The following is a 24,972-nucleotide window of genomic DNA, read 5'->3' as shown; positions in this document are numbered from 1 at the left end:
ATCTAGTGGTCAAACAGAAAATGACGTTCTGCGACCATAGCTGTCCCTTCATACTACATTTAAGTCTGACCAATTATATCAAATCATAGCGATCATACAATTAGGTACAGTAGTGTCAAAAACATCTGCAAATCAGACTTTTCACCTTTCCTAAAATTCGATGTACACAGGGCTTTTAAGCTCAAATAAGCCCTTATAATGTTTACTGATATTTGTTATATATTTATATTATATTACTATATCAAAAAAGGCTGACAGATTTCATTGATCTATGTCCTTTAAAGTACATTTCCGACACGACTGTAGAGTTCAAAACATATTTAGGACCTGCTTTGTCCGTTCCAAATAATTCTCGCACCGTTGAATTGTCTACTAAACGGATCCAGGACCAGTGGGAAAGTTTTCCTTATCCCACCCATGTGACGTGCTGACGTTACAGTAGAGTCCTACTAAAGAGCAATACAGGGGAATGAATACTGCTGCTCACGAAGGGATCCACTAGCGGCTCTGACGTCTAAGTCGAGGAAGTCCGAAGTTTCGGCTGATTTACTTATTGATTTACTTTATTTCATTTTAAGACATAAGTAGACTTACTAGCGATGTCTGGCGAACAGAAGGAGGGACAAGAGGTAATTGTTTTTACGAATACAGTCTAAAACTGCTTTAACTGCACTATTTCTATCTATAAAAAACATGAAACTTGATGTTGCCAAGTCCCTAAAACTTGCTTGAAGGCCTTTTGTCCAAGCATTAATCACTCGTATGATACGGGCGTAGACTAACAATGGGGCTTGTCTACTCTGTCTTCGTTTTGAATAGACAAACGCGTATTTGGTTGTTTTTGAACCGGCAACGGAGCAGATGAATTGAGATCGCAAGGGGAGTCCGAATGCTGTGGCCCGGCTTCTCTAGTTGACTGTGCAAGGGATGATCTCACAACAACTGGATGTTCATGAACTCTTGTAGTCATTTTAAGTTTAAGCCCCCAGACGAAGTTTTTAAGGTCACTGTCATTAAAGTTTACAGGGAAACATTTTAAACCCATTTGGGTTTTGTAATCGTAAGACTTATTCATCATTTATTTACATATTCTATAGCCTACTTCAGCCTATCGTCATTACCCACATATGTGTGTGTATACTTGAAATATATATTTACATGTGCAGGCCTAGAAATTAAGCAATAATTGCATGCACGTGTAGCTGGTTTTGCAGTTTGTTCAGTCGTATTCCTCCAACCTTATTTCCATACTTGTTAAACATATGGCAATCCGTGTCAAGTATGGCCTAGGTATTTTTTTAATTTTTCATACGTAAGTTTGAAAATCAAACGGAGAACATTTTTCTGATACGAAATAGATATTGGGAATGGGTAGGTTAAATGTACGGGTTTCCTCGGTGATAATGGTAATGGGGGGGGGGGGGTCTGTGTTGGAAATGAAGCCTGCTACAGCATTTGAGTTTTTTTACTTGGCTCCTCTATCCTACTTAACAGTGATGGTAAAAAGAGTACAGAGTAGCCTATTATGTCCCAGTTTTGTTTGTTCAAATTCCCTCCAAACCTATACCCCTGTCTCTTTAAGAGCTTTGTCGGTATAGCCTAATTGCCGGTTTGGTTCGTTTGTACTGTGTTAAAACCTACTTCATCAGGCTCTCCATGAGGTATGTTTGATTTCAAGGTTTCACTTTAAAACTCTTGGCCCTCCGCTACTCAGTGATTCCTATCTTATTCTAAATGCTATTTTCTTTTATGTGCAAAGCCAATGCCAGGATATATGGGTAGTTGATGTTCCCTCTCTCCCTTTTCCTCTCTTCCCCCCCCCCCCTCCTCCTCTCTGTGACTCATGTGGGTGTAGGGCTGAAATAGTTTGGTGTAGTTTTACATTCCTTATATAGCCTCCGAGGAGTGTGGAGAGGCTAGTGCTTGCCTGTGTCACAAGTAGGGGGGTAGGGTTTGCCAACAGAGAGGGAGACAGCCTGCCTTAGCTCACCAGCTTTCCTCTAGCTTTCCCTAGGCTAGGGTTACCAGATAGCCCCTACGGACAAGGTAGGTTTGCATGGTAGAGTCGCAGGTATCTGAATGTCATGAAGAGCGTTGGAGAGTGAGAGGGGGTGGTAGAGGACAGGGATACTAAGGAGGCGCTGCACTGATAGGTCAGTGTCACAGGCTAAGGTCTCAAGTTGTCCTTGGTTCTTAAAATGACATGACGTTTTTTTTTTTGAGTCGTTCTGCTCAAAAGCCAACAGAATGAGTTGGTGCAGAGAATGGCATTATTTATGCAGCATTTCTCCTTTTATATTTGTTCGGTTGGAAAGCTGTTTAGTTTGCTCTTGACAGTAGCTGCCCACATATCCCACACATTTACTCATATGACTAGCTTTTGGGTTGACAGTAGGTCTGGTTTGGAGATATGCAGAGACTTTCTTTTAATGCATGTGCAGGGCTTCAATTCTGCCATTTCACATTCTGGTCCTAGATTCATGTCGGGGTATGGTGTACTGTATACTGTTCCTTAGATCTCCAGAGGTCAAACATTCTTTCTGTCTGCCCATGAGTATCTTTAGATGTACTGTGAATTTGAGCCTTGTATTGAGGTTGGTGGTGTTCTGCTGCAGGCACAGGCCCCTGCAGGTCTCTTCTGACTAGGAAAGGCTCCTGATTAGGGATAGACCTTTAGTGGTTAATTATGTGGCATGCTTAAGTTTTCACATTTTTAGTGGGTGCTTTTGCATTTTAAGGTGCTGTGTGCATCATGTATATCGTGTGTGCATCATGTATGTCGCATGTTTATGTGCCTTTTTTGTATTATGGGTTTATTTATGAATGCAAAATGCATCTTATTCACTCTGTGGTTCAAACACTATTAGCAGAGTCATTGTGTGTTAAGACATTGTGGATGTCAAGGAACTGGGATGTTTATTCTTGGGCTTACAGCAACACGACACCCTGAACCACAGATAACAGCAAATGTTTTCCAAGAGTTTTGACTTTCTTTTATTTTTTTGTGAATTTGCTTTTAAGGCAACAACGTCATATCCAGGCAGTTGCTATCAACCCAACCAGCTCATATATCCTCGTCTGTGTGTCTCCTTCGCAGGCCATGAATGTGTACTGTATAACCCTGAACGGCCCAGCGCCCTGGGGCTTCAGACTGCAGGGAGGAAAGGACTTCAGCATGCCCCTCACCGTCTCCAGGGTAAGAGGGCCCCGGGTCACTGGGAGATTGTGTGTGTGTGTGGGGGGGCGGACTGTGTGTGTGTTTGTCTGTCTGCACTTGTCTCCAACTGTAGTCCAACCCGGTCACCCCAGGCTGACTTCCCCCTGCTGTTGATAACGTCACCCTCTTCGTGCATGTCGGAGAGGGAACAGATCTGACAGGGAGGCTAGGAGGGGGTATGGAATGTGCAAAATTGTAATCGAACCCGTATTTCTCAAACTTGGGCTTTTCGCTCAGCGCTCGCATTCTTCTGAGGTGTGTCAAGGCAACTTGGAGGTCTGCTATCACGCAGTGGCGTCGCTGCCTGGCTCCCTCACTCCTCACAAGGACATCTTCAGAGTGTTTAGCCTTCTGCTGGAACACCATCTTCTCTCTTGGGTCACAGCTACATGGATTCTCTCCAATATTCCGTAAACGACTCGATCGAAGGGGCGTAATTGCCGGTTTCCAACCCTTATATGTGCAGTATTGCTTACGAGCGCACGCACGCTGACATACTTGCACGCGCTCACACCCATTCATCCATCCTGTTGCTGCCAAAGATCGGCCAGACCTGACATGCTAATAAACATTCTGGAAGTCATTCTACAGCCTAAAGTCGACACAAAGCTGCATGAGGTCGGCTAACGTCCCGTTCCTGACCTTAGTCGTGCAGTGTGCAACATGTAGCTCATCCTCATGACACGTCATCCGTGTCTGTTGGGAGTGTTACACACACACACACTCTGCCTGCTGGTATCAAGGTCCCGCTCCATGTTGACTTGTTGAGGAAGTGTGTGTTGTGTGGGTGTGTTGCAGGCAGCAGGTACAGAAGCCTGTCGGAGCATGTTCTCAGTCAAACTGAGTTTCCTTTGGCGTGACAAGACAAAGATTTCGTTTTGCTCTTCTCAAACAAGACCTAACAGATTGCGAAACTTTGTCTGATGAATGAGAAACAAACCAGCGATCGAGGGAGAGATGATTGGTGTAAACCAGGTTAGAACGAGGCCGTCGTGCAGACAGGCAGGTAAGACTGTATTGACACCAGAGCTGTGGCTTTAGTAGATGGTGGGTTCATATCTGTGTTAACATGACCTGAATCCTGTGTCGAAACTTAATCTGTTGAGTAATATTCTGCCAGTCTAGGTTACCGGTTCCCCAACAATCCACCTTCATATGTTTTATAGTCTTGGCCTTTCCTTCCTGGCATTGACTCTGACTCATGTCTTCCTATAACGCCTCCCAGACAGCACACTCAGTAGGACAATGTTATGCTTCAAACTTACTAATGGGCAGCTTTGTAGAGTCAGTTTGTCCCTCCCAAAACAATGATGTCATGATCTGTCAGCCTGGTGGGGGTGTTGACATAATCACTCAGGCTGAACTATAGGTTCACTGTGTCTTCGTCTGTCATAAATGACCAGGTCGTGAATCACAGGGAGACATGGGAAGGTTTACGCCCCCCGAGTGGCTTGTTTCCATGCCGATGCGCACTATACGCGACTGACGGGAAGACGGGCTGGCCTCCCACCTCGGGCCCTGGCTGGTGGGGGGGGGGGGGGGCGTGTGGGTGGTCTGTCGGCCCTGAGCCCCTCCAGGCAGCCACTCAGCCCTGAGAGTATGTAAAGGGAGTTGACGGCACAATAAAGAACATGTTTGGCTGACAGGCCTTAAGCCTCTGAGGAAGCCTGTGAGGTAGTGGAGATGGGACAGATAAGACATCAGAACGCTGAACCCCCCCCCCCCCCCCCCCCCCCATAAATAGGGAAGTTTATGAGTGTCGGGTTCGTTTTGGGAGTTTGGTCACGTCTTAGTTGTTCTAGTGGTAATTAATAACTTGGTTCTTGGTCATTTATCCTGGAGATGTTGTAAACCGGGATTTAGTTCATCTGCTATTGATTTGCGTGTGTGTGTGTGGTGGGATGCAGGCTTAAGAATGCTCTGCTTCCTTCCTCCCCTCTCTCCCTGCTCCATGTCCTCGGCATTCTTCAGATATTTCACACATCCATCCCGGCCCTGGCAACACACGCCCTCTTTGTGTCCCTCCTCTGTGTCCAGCCTGTCCACACCTCTGTGAGGCTCCGCTCCTGTCTCAAAGGAATACTTTTCCAGTGAAATCATGGGAAGTGGAACCGTCTTGAGACTGCCAGCCCCCCCCCCCCCCCCCCCCCCCGGCCCCACCCCAGCCCTGCCATCAGAAAAGCCTCAATCAGCACTAAATATCCTGGTTTTGGGAACCCATAAACGTTAAGAGTTGCTCAGCTTTGAGCCCCTAAAAAGACCATCTGTTTTCCACAGCCGGCCTTGGAGTGAGATGTCTGCGTGATGAGGAAATTACAGATGTCACACGAGCAGGCGATGGCTGGGTAATGGTGAGTGAGTGTCGGATGCACAGCTGGACCTATCACGATTCGACTTCCTGTTCCCAGGTCTGACGTTCACCCGGGGGCGTGTTTGAGTTCGACCGCCTGCCGATCACTCAGCTCTGAGCGAGACACGCACACGCAAACTCTGTGTCGCCAGGCAGGGGCTGTGTCAATAATGCAGGTCCAACTGATCCATCACCGCAGGATGGTAGTGTAGCACGCCTGGGTAAACCTCTTATGGTGTGATGGATTCCAGCGTTTTGTCGGTGTTAGCTAGAGAAGTCCTTCCTGCTGGAGCGAGCTCTCAACCTCCCTACCTTCCCCCCCACCCCCTACAGGGTTATTTGTGGCCTAGCATCAGCTATGTTGAGGGGTGACGCAAGAGGGACCACGTGTGTCCGGGCCCTGAAATGGCGGTGGAAAGAGAAAGTGAAAGGTGTCGGGGAGCTAGGGTACAGGGCCTGTCCCTGGGGAAGCCTCCTGCTCAGGGCGCCTGGAGCCAGCTGGGGTCCAGAGAGCCTGATCTGATGAGGACAGGACTTCAGCTTTATGTACTGCTCCGTGGAAAGGCCTGAGCAATAATGGGTCATGTTTTAATGTTTATTTTCGTAAGCCTTATTTCAACAACCTGTGGTTAGGAGGATAGTCGTTGCATAGGATTGCGTAGTGCCTTTTTTTTCTTTTTTAAGAAAAATGTGCACTGATGTGGAATGACACGCTGCACTATAATTATTATTAGGACTGAATCTTTTCCATGGCTCTACAGGAGTGTTGCTGTTGCTGGGTGGTGTGTATGTCGGCAGGGGTAGTGTGCCATGTTCCATCTTTCTGATTCTGCTGGGTGTAGGGCACGCAGGCAAGGCCCAGTCCTGGCTGTAAGGTGCTGTGTACTGGGGCATGTTTTCCACTGTGCTTCTCAGTATTGACAAACTGCATAAGGGGTGTCCTGTTTCTGCCCCCCCCCCCCCCCTTCTTTACCCTGCCACCCAAAGGCCTGAGCACAGCAACTTCACTGCCGCCTTCTCAAGTGAGGGAGCAGCTGTGCTCTGAACCTGAGCCAGGAACACAGGTGTCTGTGTCCATCAGGGCTGCAACACCACACACACACACACACACACAGACACAGGAGTTCAAACTCATTTATTCTTGTTAAGTCTAACTGTTGCTCCTTCTTTACAGGTCACTTTGCCTTTGTGTTTTGCCCTCTGCTCTTAGCATTATTGATTTCCTGTGGGTTCTGTGTAGTGTGTGTGTGTGTGTGTGTGTGTGTGTGTGTGTGGGGGTTAGTCTTGCAAGTGTGTCTCTCATGTGATGTTGAAGATGCCCCCTGCAGAGTGCCCCTCCTCCCCTGTCACAGCGCCCACCTCGGCCTCTTCTCAGAACGCATGTTGTTGTTCTTTTCAAGGAACCTTCATGGTCAGACCTTTTGAAAAGCTTTTAGCAGCACTATTTAATTTAAGCAGCATAGTTTCTTTTCTTTCTTTTTTTCCTCAAGTTGCTAGTTGTTTCTAACTTGCGAATCAAACTGATGTTAGAACTTGACTGTAAAATTCATTTTTGTATATACTTCCATAGTGAACCTATTATTTTCAGCTTAACTTTTGACGTTTTCTCCACATGTATTGTCGTAATTGAGTGTTGTTGGAAAACAAGGCCTCCATTGTAGCTCTGCCGTAGTGTTCTGTTTGATAGTAGTAAGCCTGCAAAATGCTCTGTTTTAAGTGTACATTACCTTGCAGCTCACGTGACTGTGTGTGTGTGTGTGTGTAGTCTGCCGAATCAAAGGGGATGAATCTGATAGCTTAGCTAAACATGGCAGAAACCCATTGATTCAGCCTGGGATGCACTGAGGCCAGTGATGAGGCAGCGCCTCTGGGGAGGGAAGCTTCAGGATGGGGGGGGGGGGGCTACGTCCAGCGACTCTGGCGTGCATTCACTTATCTGATGTTGAACACTTTGTACTCCAGTTATCTGAGACTTTGACACAAGTCTTGAGTTTCGTTAAGCCTTAGGGACAAGCTGACTAAGCCCTTACTAAACATGTTTTGGCATCTTCTCTGTGTGTATGTCACCGCTGTTTTGAAGGACGCAGCAACCAAGTCAGTGAAGGAGCCGTCCTTCGTGTGAGCTTGTCAGGTAGTGGTGTCTGCAGTCGTTCCGCCCAGACGTTTTAGGTCATATCTGTCATCTACACAAGCTAGGCATCTAAATTACATCATTCATGTGTCAGTCAAACGGGCTAATGACTTACCTGTCTGGCTGGGAAGAGGGAGGAGCTGTAGACAGCTTGGGAAGACTGCTGAAATGAGGAACATCTGGTCACCTGGTTTCTCTCTCTCTCTCTCTCTGGTGTGAGTTAGCTTCAAAGCTCTAGTCCACATCTGAAGTGAATCTTAAAGGATGATGTCATGGGCAGATAACGACTAATTCCTGGTCTTCATTGTGGTTGGAGAATTGGCAACTTCATGTCAGGAGACACTCTCAAGACTGGAGTGTTTCACAAGGCCCCTTCAAAACGGAGCACATTTCAGGCCTGGCCCCATTTTAACCCATAACTCATGTGATTGCTAATTATGTAAATGATCAAACTGTTGGCCTTTTACCTCACATTTTGAGAACCATTGAATCACTGAAATTGCTGGAACACACTATCCAAAACGACCAGGACTTTGTTTGAGTAGACTTTGCCGGCCTAGCTGTGAAAATACTGCATCGGGTCAACTAGTTAGTGATAAGTACACCAAAAGATAAGGCTAATCTTTGTTGACTTTGAATTTATTTGTTTGCACATTTTCAGTGTTCTTTCCCTTTCTCACTCAATTCATTTCTCTCATGAATTGGTCTCCATTTGTATCCATTTTGTATACTGACTACTATGAGGAGCATAATGGTTTTCAGTCACTTACTGTTTCAATGGGACCATATGTAAATATGCACCACTGCTATTTGGGGATTTGATGTTCTTTCCATATAATCCCAGCAAGTATTCAGACTCACGATCCATGAAAATATCAGGGGATTATTATATTTCCTATGTATTTATGCAGCTGCACCTCAGGGTGAGGAGCTGAAACGGAGGACTTCAGTTGGATTTCATGGGCAGTTACGAATGCTCGTATTTTTCAAGTGTGCGTTACTAACGTTAAGTAGCTACGTTTAATGTATGTTTTTAAGGCCGGTTTGTAGAAACGCTCTGTGCATTATCGGGCTTCTTCTCCCTGTATGTATAGGTACATTGCTGCTTTGGTTGAACGTGAGTGTGCAGTGCTATCCCCTGTCTCACCCCTCTCTTCCCCCCCCCCCCTCTCTCTCCAGCTGACCCCAGGGGGCAAGGCCGCCCAGGCCGGGGTTGGGGTGGGAGACTGGGTGGTGTCCATCGGCGAGACCAACGCAGAGGACATGACCCACGTGGAGGCACAGAACAAGATCAGAGCAGCAACAGACTCGCTCACCCTCACCCTCAGCAAGTAAGTGTCCAGGGTGGGCACCGTACCAGACTCCCAACACATAACCTCTTCTGTTCTGAAAACATGTTTTAGGAGAAATCGGGGGTTCAAGCTGTGGCTTGAAATTTACATCAGATGTAATTTACACATTTTTACTGTTTAAATGAAGCTCAGCAGATGTTATTTTGCTATTCTAAACTAGGTCAGCTATCATTACCCAGTTTACATACCTGGCTTGCCCCCCCTCCCTCCCTCCCTCCCACCATCCCTCATGTTGATGAGGTGTCTCATGATCTGGAGGCCAAGCCAAGGTGTGGCCTCAGCAGCTCTGTTACAGCACACACACACACACACACACACACACTACATCAGCAGTGAGGCAGGCTCAGGTGAGGCAGGCTCAGGTGAGGCAGGCTCAGGTGAGGCAGGCTCAGGTGAGGCAGGCTCAGGTGAGGCAGGCTCAGGTGAGGCAGGCTCAGGTGAGGCAGGCTCAGGTGAGGCAGGCTCAGGTGAGGCAGGCTCAGGTCCAACTGGTGTAGGACCAGACAGATCGGCTTACTCCTTTCCCTGTCATTAATTGTTTCAACTGTGGCTTCTCTAACAATGGTGACTGAATACTGTCTGCCCAGTTCTAATGTGTAGAACCCTAGTTTGTGTTACAGGATTCCTGCTATGGAAGAGCTGACTTAAAAGTGTAAGACCGAGGAGGGAAAGCAAGCTTTCTCTGTTTCTCTCCATCTCTACCCCTCCATCTCTACCGTGCCTCGCTGTCTCCATGCAAACACAATCGATGTCTTTGTCTAGATAGGAGAAGCTATGGGAGTAGCTGCTTATTAAACTGGCAGCCCCACAGAGGGAGCAGGCGCTGGACCAGCCTAACACTTTGCGCCTGACTCAAACATGCCGGCTCGCTGACTTGACGGTTTTCTGTCCACAGAAAGAGGTCACACGATGATGGCCTGGACTAACCAAATAAGGAGTGTAGGGAGAGCACCTTCCAAACCAGGGATGAGCGATGGATGGGAAGGAGGCAGGAACCAGAGCCTGGGTGTGTAGGGTTGAAGTCATAGATGAGTCATGTGGGGCGCCATGTTCTGGTCTCTTCAGAAAGATGGATGGCTGGTCGGTTAATGAAGGTCTCAGTCCAAGATGGGTTCGTGTAGTTCTCTCCTTCCCTCCAGAGCTGTTGTGGAAGGACCTGTCTGTTCCTGGCCTGACACCAGACAGTGTGGTTGATGACATCACTGGCCTGACACCAGAGAGTGTGGTTGATGACATCACTGGGCGGACGTGGGTCCAAGTGGGCTTGGAGTAGACAGTGAATTCAGGGTGACAGGGTTCAGTCCAGACAAGCAAATGGTCTTTAATTTGGCTGGAGCCACCCACTGTTAGCGAACAGACTGACCTATTTCTAGCCTTTTACACAACCATTTAAGGAATGTTGGCTACAAAGGGATGTGCCTGGCAGAACATTGAATTCTGGGGCTAGTAGTGCATGTTCAAACCAGCAAGTCATGAGCGCAAGCTGGGTTGTGTGCGTGTTTCCGTAGCCTATCAAACAGCCTTGGTGTCCTGATTTCCTGTGTGCTGGTTTATCAGGTGATCCTGCAGGACTGGTTTCCCTAGCAACACCAAACACGTGGTGTTGCATGTAATAAAGGCTTAGACACTTCATATGGTGTGTGTGAGAGATACTGTACATCTTTGTGTCGGCGTGTTTACTTAACACCAGACATACTTCTCTCTCCCACTGAGCTCCTCTCCCATCTTTCTGCTCCTTCTGGTGAAGAGCTAATGTAAACAGCGCATTCCTCCTCCTCTCCCCATGGCAGCCTCAACCTTCTTTCCTCATCCCTCTCTTTCTCCGTGTCAGAGCATGTCTCAGTGGCTGACACAACTTCTGTTGAGTTGTGTTTTCCTCAAATACTTAGCGCTGGCATTAGCACAGCTATTGTGATCTTGGTTTCCTAGGGCTCGGCTGAAGTGTACAGTTTTGTTTTGCAACCAGAGGACAGCTTTGTGGTTTTGATTTATGGTGCATTGTTTGGTATCCAGCCTAGTTTCATTCAAGTCATATGATAGATGGTATCCTTTCTATTCTTTGGGGTTGGGTTTTATCCGCGCTCCTTTTTCGAGGAAGTGTAGGAACTAAAAGAAGGGGGGAGGGAGAGAGCGAGGGGTAGAGAGATGAGGGGACGATCTCAACTTCTGAAATCCGGCCTTGAGGATCCGTTTACACACAAGGCCCGTCGGTGGCCTGTCACCAGTGACCTGGTTGGAGGATGTGGGCTGGACCTGGTGATTATGAGCCCAGGACAGCCTTGAGAAGAATGTTCTGGAATCAAGCCATTCTTGTGAGATCTCAGAGACTCTGGACCATAGTTTGATAGCAAAGTGTGGATTGGCCAGAATAATTGACTCTTGAAATGTGGGAAGAAATGATCACATACAGGGGGTGTATCAAATTTCTGCTCAGGTCAAACTCGGACCATCCTGCCAGCTAATTAATTCCTAAGGGCATTTCCTTGGCCTCTTCCTTCTCCTGTTCCTCCCAACTCTTTCAGCTCTGGTGGTTTTGCCAAGAGAAATATTATACCTGCTCTAACGTTCACTTTCCTAACTACATAGGGTGTAGCCCACGTCCCCCCACAGGGACGTGGGTCTTTCCGGTTGAAAAGTCTCCTAACTTTATACTGAGACACGAGTACTGTTGAGGCTCACTGTCTGTTAAACCAGCTTAACCTGTCATCTGCTTCTCAAGCTCCCTCACACACACACACACCACCATATCAGTGTCCTCCCTCCCTCTCCTCTCTCCCTCGCTTCGCCTCCCTATCTGATAGCGCCCTGTTGTACTTTGTCATCCTGTAGAGCATGCATGCCTATCTGCTGCCATGCAGCAGATAAGAAGAGTGGGTATTAGCTAGCTATGCTCTGTCGCAGGTAGGCAGCCATTATCCATTGTCACATCCCCTCTGTTTACCGTTAGCTGTAATAGACAGTGTGAACAGAGGCCTGGCTCATCCAGGATTAACCCCCTGGCTTTCTGTGGCTCTCTAAGGACGGACAGAGGGAGAGATTTGTATCCTGACTCCAGGATAGCTGGGCTGCTGTGTGTTACCTGTGTGTATTGCCTAAAGTGTGTTCATGCCAGAGGAAATGCCAGTGTAGATCCACTGCCTTGTTCTAGAAGAGGACATCTCAAAATGTCTCATTAAATCCAAAGATCTAACAAGTGTTGTCGGACTGTGGTTTACCACGAGTAAGGGGTTTGTTTTGTGTTTTGCTGGTGGAGTGTGTTTTGGGAAATGGTAGAACAAGATTGATTACAATGATTTGGTTTGTGTAATAAAGCAAACAGTACAAAACCAAGTTGTAATTGAAAACAAGCCGAGTGGCAGACATGATGTGAGCAAAATTAAATTGAGACGAAAACTACATTTTCCTTCCTTTGCTGTGTTGTCCCCAAAAGCCAACATTTAATCTCAGAAACAGATTGCTGCTCCAGTCTGTTATTCAACAAGGAAGAGCTGTTTTATGAGGAAGAAAGAACACAACTCTCCATTTTTATTAATGCGTTTTTATATTTTTATAGCTTTGATATAACCTTTTCTGAGTAATGTTCCTTTTCTAACTCTTCTTGTTTGCTGTTTCTTCTCCAGAGCTTTCCATGCGGGGGGAGACCAGAAGGTAAGACCGTGTTCGTTTGATTAACACCTCGGGGCCACACTGATGCTTAGGTAATGCAACCCAACACATCCCCTTGTTTCGTAGTCCATAACTGAATTCCTCCATCTCCTGGCCCTCGCACACTCCAGTACAGAGAGTGTTTAGCTGTCCCCAGGGGGCCCAGACTGCGCTGTGGTGATGGATGTAGCAATCTAAGCCCCGCTTGATCTTGCGTTTCTCCCACTGGTCTCCTCCGTGAATGTTATCCGCCAGTTAAAGACATTCTGATTCAATCACGCCCAGCGCTCTCTGGGGCCCCGTAGCACACATCACGGAAGCATCAGTCCGTCGCCCCGCTATTGGTTTGTTTGTTGAGTGAAACGATAATGGGAATGTGTTGCCTGCGAGTCCCAACGGAGAATAATGTCTTGCACAATCCCAGGTTCCGGAGTATATCAAGGGCAGAGTTCCAAGTGTGTAGGCATAACAGAATTCGTACAGACTTTAATGTACTAAATTAACTCATTAATTGGCTGCCCTGGGAATATTGCATTGTACCCTGTGGTACTTCATGGTAAGAGAGATCACGCGTGTAGTACACACTGTCAGCATGGTCTTTCTCACACAATGAGAAATCCCAATTGAAGGAAGGAAAGTGACTTTCACAGGTTGACACCATCAGCGGTAGCTGAAGTGCCATTGGATGGCTCTTGGCTGTCATCCAAGATAAATGAGTCAGACTCTTGGGCGTGTTCATGCTCCTTGCCTGACTACCACCCAGCCTGCACAGAGGAGAGTCATCTGGCCTTGACGATACCAGGTCTTGCACCACTAACCATAAGTGTTAACCACAAACGATAACATCTTCAACCTATGGGATTGTGCAAGTGCAGATAAAATGCAGATATTTTTTTCCATGTGTGCGTTTGTACATCAGCTTTTGCAGTGTGTGTGTGTGATATTTGTCTAATTGCATGTTGATTTGCGGTGGTGCCCTCTCTCTCACTGTCCCTCCCCAGCAGGACAGTTCCGCTGCCTCTGTGCAGCCTAAGTACTCCTTTGCCCCCAGCACGGCCATTAACAAGATGGCACGGCCGTTTACACCAGCCGGGGGCAGTGCCAACTCAGGTCCTGTCATTAAACCGGTGGCGTACGCCCCTAAGATTAACACACCACGGTCACTGGCCCCCACCAGCATGCAACATCCACACAACGGGTAGGTAAAGGCAGCAATAAACACATGAATGATATCACACACAATACTGTTGGACACTAAACACGAGAGGGACTTGTGTTGAAGTTCACTTGAAATCCAAATGACTCGTTTAGTATCGGTAGGTTGGGTTGAGGTTCACACTTTTCTTTTCAGAATGTTCAATTCTTGAGTTGTCTGTCACATACTCTTATGTACGGACTAGAAATGGATGCTTGTGAAGAGTTCTGGGAGTTGACATTTTGGATATATGATTCTGCTTATAGACTCTGTATACGGAATGAAATCATTGATGTGATTACAGAAGGGTAGTTGTCCAAAGTGTACTAGTGACCAAATGCTTTAAAAGATTGTTTTATTGACAAATGAGAACCCCCCCCCCCCCCCCTGCAAGGTGTCTTATGTCTGTTATCATTGAATGGTTGAAGATTCTTTTTTCAAACTGCAGTTTTCCATGTTGACTTGTCAGAAGGGCGAGTTTTAAAGGCTGCTTGTTTTTGTGCTGCCGTTCCTGTTTCACAGACATGCACTGTACTCTCATGCAGTGAGACCTAACCCCCCCCCCCCACACACACACACACACACACACACACACACACACACACTAAAACAAACAAGCACATCTACCCATATGCTAACCCAACAAAAAACAAGTATACAAGTATTAGTTCAATGTGTCTGGTGGTCTGGAAGGAGGAGGGTGGGGGACTGGTCTTGTTGAGCTGCCTTTGGGGGAGGGGGTGTCAGGCTGACTTATGGCATGGTCGTGATGTCGTCTGCTGCTGTATTTAGCTGTGCTCAGGACCCTTTCCATAAAATCTGCTGAGGTCTCAGTGTTTTTACTGCGTGGGTGCAGGATTACCCTCCAGCCTCACTCAGAGAGGCCACACATGGACCTGCACCACCAGCCACCCTGTTTGTCTCCATTCTCACTCAGTCTGGTGGCCATTTTGTACGTGAAACGTGTCCTAGGTACCAGTGGGAATCTTTTGGTACCTCACGATTCGAATCGATTCTTGGGGGTCACGATTTAATCAAAAATCGATTCACGATTCATCAAATTTCGATTAAATATATGCTTACATAAAAAAATATCTATATATATTTATATTAGTTATTGATTTTGAGAAAACCAAGGGTATCGTGTTTGGCAGTAGACTCAATGGTACACATGCTTACCCACTGAGCCACAGAGTTCCTGCAAAGTTACGTTCTACAAGACGGTGTAAGTGCCCTTATGACATTTAGAAAAAAAACAAAACAAAGAAATTGCAAATAGATTTTTGAAGTTTGTGACTCGCTAGAAGACTGAATCGCGATTCATATACAACTCGATTTTTTCCCCCACCCCTACTAGGTACCTACCTGGTGGGCAGGGTGAGCTGCACTCTGTGGGTGTAGTAGTTTATCTCTGGGGAATGTGACCCATGTCTGGACTTGTTGCTTTACAGCAGATTTGCGTGTATTTGAATTGCTCCAGTAACCATGTGACGGGCCTACCATGTGAGGGACATTCAACATTATTAACAAGGTATTAGTCTATACAAATGGAAATGTTTGCGGTTCTGGTGCAGCCCTGAAATAGAACTTCCTCTGCAAAGCCCTGTGACATACTGACAGGAATGTGATGAGGTTTTGGCGTGTTTTGTTTGGAGAGGAGATAGACGGGGGGGAAGCAGCTGAGTCATTTTGGGGTCAGACTGACAGAGAGAAAATAATATATTTACTTCCCTGTATCTCCCTTTTTCTCGTGTGTGTGTGTGAACCTGTCAACAATAACAGCCTGTCTCTGTCACCTCCTGCATGCTTTTGAAAACCCATCGAGCCTCCTGACTATTGTCTGCATGTCTTGTTTCCTTCTGACACATTCTACTTCTTTTGTTCTCCCCAACTGACCTTTGGCTTTTCTCTCTCTGCTCTCCTCTCGCTCTTTTTTTTCCCTCTGCAGATGGAAGCTCTCGACAAGTCAGTAAAACAGTTTTCCACCTTACTTCTCCCCTCAGTATGATGTGCCTGCTTGCCTGTCAAATGACTATCTACTCCCATTTAACCTACATTAGTATACCTCTGCCTCTCTCCAGCTCAGCGATTAGTTTCATAAGGGCCTTTACGGCCGTTAGCTTTCCTGCGGTGTAATGTAAAATGACGAGGGCTGCAGGCCCAGGTACAACTACAAGGGTTCTGACTACTTTTTCATGACTTACTCAGCATCTGACTTGTAACCTGACCGTATCATTTCGTCTCCTGTAACTCTTCCGTCTAAAAACGTAATCTCTCACTACTCTTGTTTGATCTCCATTGGTCATGTGTGTGTGTTCTCTCTCTTTCTCTCCTGTATTGGTGTATCTACGGTGTGCTCTGCAGGGGTGAAGCGTACTATGACGAGATGTCATACCCCGTGGCCAAGTAAGGGACAGGTGCATGGCGGCTGGTCTCTTTTGCTGGTCACTCTGGCCGCTAGCCATGCTAGATAGAACAGAGTTGGGTGTGAGAGTTCGGTTATCTTGACCTCCATCTTCTCTAGCATGGCCACACAGTGCTCCATCTTCTCATATGTTTCCCGACTCACCTCCCTCCCTCCCCTTTCCCTCTCAAGCTTGCTTTACATGCTCTATGCAATGGATTCTTTTAATAGCATGCTTGTGATATCATCACAGCAGTAGCGTCACTATAATCTAGGATTGTTCCTGTGATGTCAAGTGGGCCCGAGAGTAATGACTGGTGTGAGTGTGTCTGTCTGCAAATGTTGGCTTCCGTCTGAGTGTGTGTGTGTGTGTGTGTCACGCTGCTCACGATGGGAACCCATGAGCGGATCGCCTAGTCAATAGTGTGTGTGTGTGATTACCGAGTGGCGTGTCTGTAGCGTGTAGCTGCCGGGCGGGGTTAACGGGCGGTGTGTGTGCAGGCACGGCCTGAGGATGGACGGCATGCCCTGCTTCATCCCCAACGACCGCAGCAAGAAGAGACTGATCGAGGACACCCAGGACTGGCAGCCCCGCACGGGCACCACCCAGTCCCGCTCCTTCCGCATCCTGGCCCAGCTCACAGGCACCGACTTCAGTAAGTCAGGGAGGGAGAGGAAGGCGTGGGCCAGGGGGAGAGAGCGGGGGGGGGGGGGGTGGAGGAGGGGGAGGGACTGGGTTGTGGTGGCAGAGACCTGATTAGCGAAAAGAGGGAGAATGAAGTGGTTGTTCAGGTTGCTGTTGACACACATTGTGGGTGTGTGTGTTTGTTCGTGAAGCGCTCTGATTTGTCTTTCTCCTGGATCTCCCAGTGCAGGATCCAGATGATGAGAACATGAAGAGGGCCAGGTAAAGCGTGTGTGCTCCCATCCCCCCAGAGGGCCTCTTGTGTTCTGCTCCAACAGTTCCTTTTTTTAAGTTTTTATCTGCTTTTCTCACAAGCGTGCGTGTGCTGTGGGGTGCTCATGTGCCTGTGCACGATAGCTGAAGCTGTTAGTCAGTAACTTTTGAATCCTGTTGGAGTTGAGACGGTTTTTAAGTTAAGCGTGTGGTGTTATTTATTTAATTGTTTTTTGTCTATTTAAAGTTAGACCGTTTCCTGTTGCATGGCACATTTTGAGACGTGTGTACGTGCGTCCAAATACGGGCCTGCCTTTTGAAAGCTGTCATCTGACGTTTCCTGCCCGTGCTGTTTTCATCTTTCTCTCTCCCTTATCTATTTCTCCTGGCTTTCCTACTTTCAATTTCTTCTCCTTTCCCTTTCTCCCCCACTCTTGCTCATTTCTGCTCCCTCTCTTTTCCTTTTATCTCTCCCCTTCCCTGTCCTCGTGCGTTTCTATGTGGTTAGGGAGAAGTTCCTCACAGAGATTCAGAGTCCCCGCTATGCCCGTCTGAGGGACTGGCACCACGAGAGGTCTGCACGCTCGCTCAATATCAAGTCCTGAACGTCGCCAGGGAAAAGGCACGGGCGGACAGAGCCCTCTAGCGCCACACGACGATGACAAAACGACGACGAAAGCCCACTGTCCCAAGGCAGTTAATAAACTCACCTGCCAGATAGTTAGTGGGGGGGGGGGGGGAAATATCTGCAAAAAAAAGAAAAGGGGTAGAAGAAAAAAAAAGAAAAAACATGTATGACATGCCGCCTAGATTACCAAGCCCTTTAAAGGAACCTTGCATACTGAGCCTAACTGTCAGGATTCCCTCAGAAATGGAGTTGAGGGGTTTGTCTACACCTGTTGAACACCAAGTGTCTGTAGTGCTGTTGCCCATTATACTGAGACCGAAAGTTGTCTAAACCTGAGGAGAAGCTGGAGGGGGTGGGGGGGGGTCGAAGGAGGGAGGGTGGGGAGGGTGTTCCAGTTCTGTTTTGTTCTTTATTCTACTGCGTGTATAGTCCAGGCCCTCCTTTGATCTTCTTTCTCTCTCTGCACATGTTTCTGTTTTGATTTCTGAGCTCTTCATCTCCTAGGTTTCTCCCTCCAATAAGACACAATGGAGGATAAATCTGTACCTTTTCTTTTCTTTTTTTTTCTCCAAATACATAAAAAGTCTGGAAAAACCACGACCCCCTGCCTCTGTCCTTTTCTCTGCTTCTTTACTTCTGATGTTCTAGACTTGGTAGATCCATACATGTGCAACATCACACCCAGAAATCCACCATGTTGTGTGTACGGTTGACCATCCAAATTGATGCGATTCACGATTCTTAGTGAAGTAATGTATGTGAAGGATGTGGTTATGAATGTCTGGAGTGGCTGTTGCATTTCACAATTGTTTCCCTACAAAGGAGTCTACTTTCATAAGCCTGTGTTGGTCTGGGGTGGATGGGGGGTGGAGGGGGGCGGTGGTGATGGGTGGGAGGAGGGCGGGAATACACCAGATGATGTAAACACTAAACCGCCCCAGGGTTAGGGTTTGATGGAACCTTGATGATGATGATACTGCTTAAGGATTGGATGTCACACTTCCACTGCCCTGAGGAATGACGGTGAAGCTGAGCGAATGGGAAGTGAATATTCAGAAAGACTAGTTTTTTCCTTCTCCAAAGCCTTTATATTTGATACTGTATCTGCAGTCATTGCAAAGGTGTGTTCATCTATTAAAGATGTCAGCTCCTCATCATCATGTCTGCCTGTAAGGACTAGCTGCAGGATAGCCGCAGAGATGTGGGGAAAAATCTACAGTAAATCTACATGTCAGTCATATGAATAAAAACACCATCACAGAGCTCCCTTCTCCCAGCCAAGAGTTACTAATTCAGAGTACCTACCATGTGACGTTTCCTAGTTATCACCATGGTTACAAGGAGGGTACTGTTGTTCTTAGGAGTGTTCATGTTCTTTCCCCCCCCAGTCACGATCCAACCCCCTCGCCAGCCAAGAGCCAACTAGCAGCCAAACCCGACGGTAAGTCTCTTCACCTCCCACTGGTGCTGGCCCACCCAGGGCCCAGGGCAGGGTCACTTCAGAGGCTGCCACTCAGGTCTTCTGCCTATTCACACCACCTTGAAGCCCGACTCTTGTTTTCTCAACCATTCTATTTGTCTGCACCCTCTCTCTCTCTCTGGCCCCCAGCCTCCAAGACCCCTGTGGCAGAGCCCCCCCCTCCTTCAGGCCCCGCCTGTCGACCCCCATGGGTGACCGACGTGAACTTTGCGGACCGATACCACCCAGACAAGACCAGCACGGTCCTGACCCAGCACAGGCAGCCGGCCCAGCCCACGCCCATGCAGAGCCGCAGCACCATCCTGCAGGCGGCGCAGCAAAGCCCCGCAGACAGCGGGAAGACGCCTCTGTGTGGCGCCTGCAACAAAGTCATTAGGTAGGACCACGCCGCCCCCTATCTTCTTACTCCGGTAGTACTCCCAATATATATATTTATATATATATATATATATATATATACATATGTATCACGCCTTTTTGTGTTAGCAGAGAGGAAACATGAGTAAATGTTTTTCACACGTTTTTTTGTGTGGTATGAAAAGTTGGACAATCGTCCTCGAACACATTCCAAAATTATTTTTTGGTGTGTGAGCACAAACTTAACCAGGTTGCAATACAATATATTTTCACACACAATTTTTGAGAGAATGTCTGTTAGATATACAATCTATGTAGTGTCACATCATGCAGGTTCATGGAGGTTAAATCAATGACAGAACTGATGGTGTACGTCTTGGTGGAATCTCATATGTCCATTACAGCTTTGTTTGTCGAGGCACTAAATGAGAAAACCCTGTTGTTGCTGTGCCACGTGCTTTAAGTGTGTGTGTGTGTGTGTTCCAGGGGTCGGTACCTGGTAGCGCTGGGGCGTTCCTGGCACCCAGAAGAATTCACATGCTCCCAGTGTAAGGTGGTTCTGGACGAGGGAGGCTTCTTTGAGGAGAAGGGCTCTGTGTTCTGTACTAAGTGCTATGACAACCGCTACGCTCCCAACTGTGCCAAATGCAAAAAGAAGATCACAGGGGTAAGTGCTGCCCTCATGCCCTTACAACACCCCCAAAGAGGAATATTGAGTGTGTGTGTGTGAGGTGAAACATTCACACCCTATATGTCTCTCTACAGGAGATCATGCATGCCCTGAAGATGACCTACCACATTCAGTGCTTCATGTGCGCCGCCTGTAAGACCCCCATCAGGAACCAGGCCTTCTACATGGAGGAGGGGGAGCCCTACTGCGAGAGAGGTGAGGACGGGACCCCCGTCACCACCCAACCTCCGCCCTCCATGAAATGATGGCTTATGCTTCAGTAATCAAGCCAGATAGATATAGGTATCTTATACAGCCTAAGAGGTCCTCCCTATGGAGAATCTCCATTCATGTGTAACTTAGCCTCAGCCCAGAATTCCTCTGTGTCCTCTGAAAAGGCTGTAGTCCCTGCTTATGGTTTGAGGCAGTCAGATAACGTCCTCTGGCAAATGTGCTTCATGATAAGAGACTGAGACACACCATCCATTACCGAAATGTTTGACTGACGGACCCCATTTTTCCACCGACTCTGTTTCTGTTGCGGTAGAGGATTCTCTTCCACACACAGTTCAGTCAACATGGCTGATGGCTTCATCTGGCCTAATCCACTTACCACCTCCTGACTTATCTGTTGTGCTCTGAATGGAGCACGGGCCTGCCTTTGTGCTCCTAATGATTTAACAGGTCCTCTGTCTCTCTGTCTCTCTCTCTCTCTCTCTGACTCTCTCTCTGACTCTGTCTCTCTCTCTCTCTCTCTCTGACTCTCTCTTCACTCTGTATCTCTCTCTTTCTCTGTCTACTCTCACTATCCCTCCATCTGCTCATGAGAGGATTTCTTTTTAAATCAGAGGTAAACTTCAGCCCTGCTCTCATCTTCACAATAAGGCCCTAAGCGATGATAAGCATTCTGCCAGCTCAGCATCTTTCAGGGGTGCCGTAGCTCCCTGTGAGTAGCAGTATTAGAGCACGCCACTTTCCCCTCCGTAATGAAAAAACGGGGACAATCCAGTTAAGTATCAGGAGCAATTTCCCCCCGTCCTAATCCATCCCCTACATGCGGGGAACAGTCTAATGGAATTTCTCTTTCTCTCCCTTTCACTGATGATTGTCCTGCTCCCAAACCAAACTTCACAGAAGCTGGAAAGTGGTTTTACCGAGGCTTATGGTTAACTCACCCCCCCCTCTCTCTTCCTCCCCTTCCATCCCCCTATATCCCCTCCTCTCTCTCTGTTCCTCTCTCCCTCTTTCTCTCCCCAGACTATGAGAAGATGTTTGGCACTAAGTGCCACGGATGTGACTTCAAGATTGATGCAGGGGACCGTTTCCTGGAGGCTCTGGGCTACAGCTGGCATGACACCTGCTTTGTTTGTGCTGTGAGTCATTCTGATTGGCCCTTGCTCCGGGGGTCCAGCCCAATTCCATAGTCCCCTCTGGAGCCCACAGTCCCTTTCTAAACCTCAGCTCTGCCGCATGACAGTGGCTCCTCCCCCTCTCTCTCCATCTCTCCCCCTCTCTGCTGACGCTGTCTACCTTTCACTCTCGTTCTCTCTCTAGACTCTCCCCACCACTCCCTCTGTCAGGTGGTAAATAAAAGGCTGGGTAAATGATGAGAGGCAGATGCCAAAGTGAAGGCAGCTTTGTCTGCAGTCACACAGGCGATGATGAGCTCCCTCATTCATTCTCTCTCTCTCTCTCTCCTCTCATCCCTCTAGCTCTGCCAGATCAACCTGGAGGGGAAGACGTTCTACTCCAAGAAGGACAAGCCTCTATGTAAAGGCCATGCTTTCGCTCCCGTGTGAAGAGGAACGAAAGAAAGACGACAAAGAGAAACGAACGGCTCTCAGACCCCACTGTCTTCTCCAAGCCTGACCCGCCAACCCCAAGTCCCCCGACACGCACGCCGCCAAAACCAAGTATGCATCTGTGTACGCGTCTGACACCCACGCTGTCCTGGATCCCTCTGCTGTCTCCTATCTGAGGAGGGGGGGGGGGGGGGGTCTGTGTTCTGTGTTGTGTACTGTGTCAAGTTGTGTGTACTGTTCCACACCAAGCCTCGTGTCGCTGCAGTGCTGGGATACCATGTCGAAGAGGAGCCATGCTCTGTGTGGTAGCTCTTCTGTCTGTGTACTGCCTCAGTCTGCATGATTGTCTCCCTGTGTTAAGGGTCCATATATTTATAGATAGTGTATCGCTTTATTTTTGGGGGGAGGCGCCCATGACTACTTGTTTGACGGCATGGGAAAGCCGTGTTTGAAACCAAATCATCTATTTGAGAGATTTGAGCACAGCATTAAGAGCACGCCTCCTGGAGATGTTCCTTGTTTGCTGTTGACGTAATTGATCTGTCAAAACCTGCTCTTACGATAACAGGATTATAGTAGAATGTAACCGTGTTTCTTCTCGTATTTTGGTTACTCTTTTGTATGAACGTGTGTATTAATAAGTGTCTTTTGAAGCTTTACACCTTTTTAGCTTTAAAATCAATACAGTAAATGCAAAACAACCCTGCTGTGCCCGCAAGTACCTGCTCGAGGTAGATGAAAGAAGTCATTTTCAGAGAGGAGCTGTACTGTTTAAACTATGTAGCTAATCAATAAACCCTCTGTGGTCTTCTTAACCAGATTCATACCTCTTATCCACTTTGATACTGGGTTTCTGACAGCGTAACTTGTCAAGCAGACCATGTACTAATAAGGTCAGACCAGGTCGAGATTTAACATTCTGCATCTTTCAATATTTAATCAGGAGAATGACAAGACATGGCAGACAAAGGAAAAGATTCAGTCCTTGTTTTAACAATATATAATTTATTTACAACGATTTCAGGTTGAATTACTATACATACCTTTCTGAAATGTCATAGATAGATATATACATAAGGCCAAGTAAATACTTGAAAGCACTTAGAAACGAATTTCCAAAATTCTACCCACAAATCCATATCATTGTCCAAAAATTACAGAAAATCTCCTTCCGGAGAAGTTTTCCATCTCCACAAAAGATTTGACAACAATTTACGCTGACAATAAGAAACATAAAAGGTTAGAAAACAGAAAGAAAAAAACTCAACTGAATTGTACAATTGCATAAGCGCTGTGGCATGTAGTAAATACAGCATTTTTGACTTGCAGAAAGGCAAGGAACATTTAATCAAGGAACTAAATAGAAAATCATTCACAGGTACAGTAGTCTGTTATTCTGAGTTCCAAAGGAAAATTGAATTCAGTCAGTGACAAGTAGATACAAACACGCTTACTCACACACGCGCAAACATTCTAGACACCGAATAGCAATGAATGTCCCTATAAGAAAATGTACACGCACAAGAAAATGTTTGCAATTGCTTGTGGTGAAGTTACACAACCACTCTAATAAACCCAAGGTCTTATGATATAGATCATTGTCGCTTCCAGAGAGGGAGCTGAAGTGTGAGCAGTGTTCCTGGACCATGGAGACGGATTGTGAAGATTAGATCGACGAGTTCAACGGTATCTTCAGTGGAGACATGCCAAATAATGACCAGCTATCATTGATCATTAGATAATACAAACCAGGCACCATTTAGCAATGCAACCTTCTGGTTGGTGCTTAGCAGCATTCTAGAGCCAATAGGATCAGTCATAGTGTCTCTGCAGCCGGTCATTATTTGGCAGACCAGTGAGTTTATTTCCGGAGGGGTGGTGGTGTTTTACAGTGCTTGTAAGCCGACATGTTTACACTCCTTTATCCTAGCTGACACAGACACTGTTAACAACCGCAAACACACCTGACTGTACAACTGCCATGATGACCCATGATGACCCATGGCATGATGTGGTTGGCCTCCTAAATGTGAACCCAGGAGATTGTCTGTCATAGTTACATGTACTCCACTAGGTCCTGGGTTTCAGTAGGCTTGCTTTCGTCACTATTCCCCCTTGTCTGTTAAATGCTTGAATATAAATAATCAGATAGCCATAAACTTGTGAGAACAAAAAACTGTATTAAAACGTCTTGAAACAGTTTCTAAACCCTTTAACTATACAGAAAGTCTTTACTGCTAGATCAATGTGAAACAGATGGCTATAGGCAAACATCACGCTTTAGACTTGACAAATGAAAGCGCCAGTTGTTTTTTTTAGTTTTTTTTTTTCTCTTTTTCTTGGCTCCATATTAAAATATAATTTACATTTCTTTACAAAGTGATACAATAAACTCTCGACTAGCATCACTGCCAAAACAAGGTCTATGAAGACAAGACTATGGCGAGAGTTTCAGACATAATGTCTGTCTTAATGATAGTAGAGAAGCGACATGAGGGCAAAAACAAATGGCAGCTCAAGCTACAGTAACAGCTAAAATAACACGTGAATGGGCACTATACTGTATGAAGTGTGATGCAGTGGCCTCGTATGGTATTCATAAAACTTTGGTTAGCAATTCTGCTGATATACAGTATGTAAAGTGACAGCACGCTGCTGCTGTAGAAAAGTATTTACATATTACATCTGATTCTGAATCACTTTCACATGGAAAAAGCAGGCCTTTAGTCTGTGGTGTTCATGTTGGTTAACAAGCTTGTAACATCGACACAAGAACTGCAGGACAACATCCCTGTTTTCATTCCACATTTCAAAAAGAATTGCTCTTGACTGATGTTGTGGTT

At 46.8% G+C, this 24,972-nt stretch overlaps 1 protein-coding gene across 2 annotated transcripts; it reads left to right on the top strand.

The window, feature by feature from the left end:
* The first annotated feature begins 469 nt into the window (after nucleotides 1-469).
* pdlim7 (PDZ and LIM domain 7) lies at nucleotides 470-22,944 on the top strand. 2 transcript variants are annotated; one of them, XM_067248405.1, is made up of 11 exons: nucleotides 470-629; nucleotides 3,098-3,196; nucleotides 8,878-9,029; nucleotides 12,671-12,698; nucleotides 13,697-13,893; nucleotides 19,209-19,261; nucleotides 19,430-19,676; nucleotides 20,144-20,324; nucleotides 20,423-20,543; nucleotides 21,585-21,700; nucleotides 22,040-22,944. In XM_067248405.1, exons 1-11 carry the CDS (start codon nucleotides 600-602, stop codon nucleotides 22,124-22,126), a joined length of 1,311 nt encoding a protein of 436 aa, XP_067104506.1. In that variant the 5' UTR covers nucleotides 470-599; the 3' UTR covers nucleotides 22,127-22,944. The 2 variants fall into 2 exon arrangements, with proteins under 2 accessions (XP_067104506.1, XP_067104505.1); XM_067248404.1 differs by lacking the exons at nucleotides 13,697-13,893; nucleotides 19,209-19,261; nucleotides 19,430-19,676; ... (2 more) ...; nucleotides 21,585-21,700; nucleotides 22,040-22,944 and adding exons at nucleotides 15,839-15,855; nucleotides 16,255-16,296; nucleotides 16,796-16,950; nucleotides 17,165-17,201; nucleotides 17,701-17,928 and having other exon boundaries at nucleotides 471-629.
* The last annotated feature ends 2,028 nt before the right edge of the window (nucleotides 22,945-24,972 follow it).

The sequence above is a fragment of the Osmerus mordax genome, chromosome 12 (genome assembly GCF_038355195.1).
Source record: "Osmerus mordax isolate fOsmMor3 chromosome 12, fOsmMor3.pri, whole genome shotgun sequence".
Classification (NCBI taxonomy): Eukaryota; Metazoa; Chordata; class Actinopteri; order Osmeriformes; family Osmeridae; genus Osmerus; species Osmerus mordax.
This window is presented reverse-complemented; position numbering and strand designations above follow the sequence as displayed.